Source organism: Pyxicephalus adspersus, chromosome 3 (genome assembly GCF_032062135.1).
Source record: "Pyxicephalus adspersus chromosome 3, UCB_Pads_2.0, whole genome shotgun sequence".
Classification (NCBI taxonomy): Eukaryota; Metazoa; Chordata; class Amphibia; order Anura; family Pyxicephalidae; genus Pyxicephalus; species Pyxicephalus adspersus.
Window position 1 is genome coordinate 60,730,461 of NC_092860.1, and position 6,429 is coordinate 60,736,889.

At 38.5% G+C, this 6,429-nt stretch overlaps 1 protein-coding gene across 1 annotated transcript; it reads right to left on the bottom strand.

Moving 5' to 3' along the window:
- Positions 1-332: 332 nt before the first annotated feature.
- FAM32A (family with sequence similarity 32 member A) lies at positions 333-6,217 on the bottom strand. The gene is made up of 4 exons (XM_072404891.1): positions 6,013-6,217; positions 4,978-5,113; positions 2,802-2,855; positions 333-505 (listed from the first exon to the last, which is right to left on the bottom strand). Exons 1-4 carry the CDS (start codon positions 6,084-6,086, stop codon positions 437-439), a joined length of 333 nt encoding a protein of 110 aa, XP_072260992.1. The 5' UTR covers positions 6,087-6,217; the 3' UTR covers positions 333-436.
- Positions 6,218-6,429: the final 212 nt, after the last annotated feature.

Below are 6,429 nucleotides of genomic sequence, written 5' to 3' on the forward strand. Positions count from 1 at the left end.
AAAATTAAAACTCCTTTAAACGCTTATGTAAAATTGCATCAAATCGCGCCATAGGTAATTATAACAATTTTTTAGCGTTTTAAAGGCAAGCTTTAAAACACTTGTAAAAGTGCATAAAAACGCATATAAACTCAGTAGGAGCACTTACAGGTGTTTTTAAAACCATCCGCGTAGACCCAGCCTTAAGGGACTAATTAAAAAATTCTGTCTTTTCTAAGCTCCTGGTATACACAACTTTTATGATTTTAACAGAAAAAAACTAATCCCCCCCCATGAGATATACATATGTCATGTGACTGTATCCCCAGAAAAACAAAATACAAATCACAATATTTATGTTTAAATCAAAGTTTATTTAGACTGATTAGAAAAAAAGGTAAAAAAAAAAAAGTAAATTCAAAGTGAACAGGAAGGATATAAATAAAATAAGAACAGTTTATTTTGTCCAGCTGACTTTTGGAATGTCATAATGTTCTGTCAGGGTATCCAGATGGCGATTAAAGTCCTGAGGGAAAAGACAAAAAGTTTATTAGCTGGCTGAATAGACAGTTTATTATTTTCCAGGATACAACTCATATAAAAAGCAGTACCAGGATTTGTAGCACCATATGATTTACTCCTATAAAAGCAAAAATTGCATAGATGCTATCATTGGTAACAGTCTTGTGCCGTGCCCATTTCGGAGATGTACGAAGGCTTTAAAAAGATCATGGACCTAAACAGTCGCCAATAATGGCATTGTATAGGAATAAATCTTGGTTTTGCAAATCCAGTTTTCTAAATATTTTGGATCCTAGGGCTGGATCCTATTAAAAGCATCTTGAAAAAGGATAGACCCCTTACTAATATATAATTTGAAATGAGCCACAACTTTATATTCAGGGCAGGGTCCTCTCTTCCTTTATCACTGTCTGTATTACTCTGTCATTTGCAACCTTTGTTTAATGTACAGCGCTGCGTAATTTGTTGGCGCTATATAAATCCTGTTTAATAATAATATCCCGTCACACTAACATTCAGTTCAGACATACCAGGACCCAAAGCACATCTATTTAAATATGAGACACGGTCATGTGCCTAACATAAAATGCTTTAGGAATTATCAACTAACCTCCCCGTTGAATCCTCCTACTTCATCAGCCTGCACCTAATCTGCATTTATGTCCTTTTCTTCAACAGGTATGTCATCCATTCTGACTGCCATAATAACTGTTATATTCATTTGTGAGCAAATCTAATCTGCCTGTGTATGGTATGTCCTTCATTTTACATTGAATTGGCCATGGTATCTGTTCATTATTCCTTTGTTGCAGCTAAATGCAAAGATGTTTTGCCCTACTAAGACCTCCCCCACCCAGGTTCAACTGATCCCCCAAATTCCATTATATGTAATTCAGTCTAGTCATAACAAGGCCAAAAGCACATCTTTTTAAACATCAGGCATAGTCACATGCCCATATATCAAGTGCTTTGGGAAAATAATCAAGGGAATAAAATCAGGAATTGGAACATAACTGGATACACCACTGCACTCTGCAATTTCGACCTCAAGCCTATGAAATGAATCTTCATTAAGAAAAAAACCTGGATTCAAGCACAACCTCCGTTGCTACCATACTGAACTGCCTATTCACCATATTGTTTATTTTACTCCTGTGATTTGTCTGTTACAAAGTTTCATTCTCCCCATACTCAATATGCTGGTCCTTTTTCCCTTCCTGCCCAGTCTGTTATCTCCTTGACTGCCTGCTCCCTTACTCACCTACTGTCCCTTCTTTCTCTACTGCTGCTTGCTGGTGACTATTTCAACACAACTCTTTATTTGACCCTCTCCAGTCTGCCTTTCTAGCTGCCCATTCCACCAAAACAGCTCTTACTAAAGCGGCCAATAACCTCATCAGAGTTAAGTCACAAGGCAACATTTCCCTCCTTCTCCTAGATCTTTCCTTTTGACACTGTTGCACACCCCCTTCTCACCCAAATCATGAACACTGGCAGGGTTCTCCCCAGCCCTTTTACCTGGGCGCATCACCCGGCACCTTTTAGCACCCATCCGGCTGTTTTTGGGTGATTACTGAAGCGTTTGGTCACAATACAGGTTCTGCCATCCGCCTACAATTTCTTCCCACCCGGCTTAAAAAAAATTCTGGGTTGAGCACTGACTGGTATCAGTGAAGCTGCTCTCTCTTGGTTTGCTTCCTTTCTATCAGACTGCTCCTTTCCAGTTTCTTTCAGTGGCGATTCCTACTTTCCTTGGTGTTGGTGTTTCTTTTTGCCCTGATAGAAAAAATACACCCCTACCCGCTCTCTTCACTCCTCCAACATTCTACTAATGACTGACCTACTAAATATCCTCACACACAGGGATCCAAGATTTTTCTAGGGCTGCCCCCACCAATACAATAGTGCCAGACCTAGACATAGGCTTTGAAACTTAGGAGCCAGCTAAAATTAAATCATTAAACAGTGGTGGAGGCTGTGTGAATTTATGAAGTAGTTGGAAAAATGACAGTTACCAATAAACTGAATAACTATTCACATAAATCACGAAATCGGATGCACATATAGTGACTTTTTTAATTTGCCCAGTTACAATACACTATATTAATCAACACTAACTACATGTTTCCAAACATTTAGATTTCTCTTGCAGGGCCCACTAACATACTAACATAACATTCCTTTCCCCAGTTATACGTCTCTCAGCATTACACATAATCCAAATTCCTCCTAATTAATTGAATTAATTAATTAATTCATTGAAAATTAATTTAGCTTTATAAGAACTTTTTTTCACGTACCTCAACTCTTTGTTTATGCGTTTTTGAAGCTTTCTTTAAAATTCTTTCCATTTGCTGCAAAAAAAAAAAAAAATTATTAAAAATGCGTGATAATATTTAGCTACACTCAACCCAGCTTCACTTGCATAGATTTTGTTTGAATGAGCAATAATCCAAAACATTTCTGCCATTTAATTGTTGTAACAATGAATAACATTTTTACTAAAAATGTAAGTGACTAAGGGATTGTTAGGTTATGCAAGATGTGTAACTTTATGGTACCATACCATATATTATGCAATTTATAGTGACCCAGTGTTCGTAGGAGTTACATTATCCCTGGAGGCGGGCTCCATGTAGTTTGCCAGAGAGTTAGTTAGCAACTGGTCAGTTGATGTCTTTTATCAAATAGTACTCTGGGTTTCTTTTTCACTTTAGATGCTCTTTAACCCTCCCCTAGTGGTAAATCCCAGGGTGGATTTCACATGCTAAAAGCGGTATTCCCGAGTCCCACTTTGGGTCGCTTAACCCCCCCTAGCGTTCTAATTCTGTCAGTTTTTTTATGCAAAAAGTGATCCTATTTTTTTTGCATAGAAGTTTTTGTTTATATTGTGGGCCTGTAATTCTTAGGATTAACTCCCGGGTATGATAATTTTATTTATTTATTATATTATATTCATAAAATATAATATAATACATAATTATAAATAATAATTTAAAAAAAATAATGAAATAATAGACAACAATGTAATCTTAAAATAAAATACGAAATTAAAAATGTATTTTTATTTCATGTTGTGTGGTGTTTTTGCACTGTAAAAACCATTTAAAAGCAGATTACATTGTAATCTGCTTTTAAATTTCCCTCCCAGACACCCCCCCCAATACATCACCACTCACATCACCCAGAAGATGACTCATCCTCCCAGGGTGATGTGAGTGGGGATTTCCCATCTGTCTCACACAGACCCTGGAGCTGCTCTGCGAGCAGCAATAGCAGATTCCGGGGGTGGTCACCCCCGGAATTTGCTATTGCTGCTGGCATCTGCAGTGAGATGTGAAGCACAATGCAGAAGTCCTACATTGTGCTTTGCATCTCACTGCTGATGCGAGCAGCGGCGTGGCCGGGACCCGGGTGGTATTTAAAAGCAGATTACTCAGTAATCTGCTTTTAAATTTCCCGCCCGGCCACGTCCCCCGACGGAGAGATGTTCCGGCTTCACAAGAGGACCATCCGATCGCCGCTGGAGCGTGGGGAAAAGGTAAGGGGGGCTCTTAAAGTTACCCCGAGTGTGACTCGGGGTTACCGCTTTTTGCATTTAAAAGCCACCCCGAGTCACACTCGGGATTACCGCTAGGGAGGTTAAAACAAAAAAAAACAAAACACTTACCTTGTTCCGTTGGCGCCACCCCGGTTCCTGCAGGTCCTCAGGTGGTGTCCTCCCTCTTTGATCGTCTCCCCGCGACTGCAGAGACGTTCTCCTGGGTTTCCCGGTGACGTCGGTGCGGCGGGAAATTCAAATAATTTTGTATTGGATTCAATATAAAATAGCTGTATTGAGTCCAATACAAAGAAATCTCTATATATTATATACATGCTACTGTACAGGTAAAATAAATGTTTCACTAATTTTTTTATTTGTTTTAACAGATTTTTGTGTTTTTTTATTTAAAGCTTATTTTTAAATATTGGACATATTTCGGTGAATTATGCCTAAGAATTATAGGCCTACAATGTAAAATAAATTTCCATGCTAAAAAATGTAATACTTTTTGCATGGAAATAATAGACAGAATTAGAACGGTAGGGGGGTTAATATAATTTCAGGATATAACAGCAATATTTGCAGTCGTTTCTAAGCATCTTACCTGGCAGTCCTAGATTATTTTTTTGGCAGGGATACCTACCTTTTGGGGGTAATTTTACCCCAAAAGATATCCCACAACACACAGGCTTAAAGGAAAACTTTCAGAAACACTTTTTTTTTTTTTTTTTTTTTGGAATCCCAAAAGGACAACCAGAGTAGTTCTATCCACCATTACTAAAACATGTAGCTAGGATAAACAACTAAACATTCCTTTTACCTCAGTCAAGATAAAAAGCTCTGGCAATGGCTACAGAAAACTGCATTTAAACCTGTTGAATAAATCTGCCTATTGAAACAATGGCACTTAGGAGTTTCAAAAGTCAGCCTACTCTTTTTTCTTGCATTTTTTCAAAAGCAATCTGAGCTGGTGTCCTTTTATCTAAAGCCGGCTTCTTCTTTTCCTCTTCATTTTTGCTGGTGATAATTTGTTGCATCATTTTGTTTTTATCTTTGTCTTTCTTCTTTCTAAAAAGTAATAAGTAATGTATAAGAAGGAAATCTACAGTACAAATGTTTATTCAGAAACAATGCCCTAAACAGTTGGTAGAACTCATCCTGAAAGTAATTTGCCTCTACAGGTCAATAACATTTTAGGAGAAAGCAAAATTACCATATGTTCAGGAGCTAAAAAACAAAACAAAACAAAAAAAAATTCTGGCTTTCTCCAGCAATTGCAAATCAAGCTGCGCACAGGTCTACTTATAGGAGTGGGACTCACATGCCAACCTTATGAAGGCATTTCTCACAGTTTGGGTCTGAAACATGCACATGAGTAGCTCAGTGGAGGTCACCCTGTAAAGCTTTGCAGTACTCCTTTTCCTCCTATTACAAAGACACACATACGGTCCATCTACTGACCAATCAAGCTCTCTTTTATGTATAGGCCCATCTCTGGGTATGTTCTCTACACTCCCACGACTGTGCTGCTGGGAGACAGAGCAAACTTTTTTGTGACATTACTCATCGATTTGCCATCAGAACTACCTGTGCAACCTGAGTGGGCTGCAGGTACCACCTCAAGCTACTGTACAGAACCAGTAGGGCCAAAGGTACCAGTAAAATGCAAGACTGATGGGTAATCAGTAAAGAAGTAATCAGTAAAGAAGTTATTTACAATAATAAAATTCTACTGGAAGCAACATTTAATTATCAAACAAAATATATTCTTACACACACAGCAAGCCAATATGTTATTATATCACAGGCACCACAATCTAATATATTACTTTTACACAGGCTACAAAGTACACACAACACCGTGACCGGACTGGTCATTATTAACACGATATAACACTATACAGGAAATCTATCTATCCAGCCGCATTTTCCGCACAGTGTCCTTTGTCTTTGAGCAATGTACTTACTTTTTGCTAACACTGAGATCCCCGACCCCTTTAAGTTTTAGAGGACCCTTCTGCGCTAACGCATATTCCGACATCTTGTCCCCAGTCCGCTGAGTACAGACTTCCGATCTCAGGATGATGTAACTCCAGAACGTTCCCCACCAAGAGACTGTATTCTAAACTACTTCCAGGCACTACGCCAGTTTTACATGCCACTTTTTGTCAGTCTATTCTTCGTAGACCGAGGCGACAACAAAATGGCGAAGCATGAAGTAAGCGACGATTGGTGTAGACGTAGCAGGCATGCTGGTGAGCGTAAAGTCCTAATGTGCGGGAGAACTATGAAATGTAAATCTATGCTTTGTAGCGCCATCTTGTGTCAATTTGAAAAACTACTAAACATACAGTTGGTTCATAAAGCATAGTTGTCAATATTTA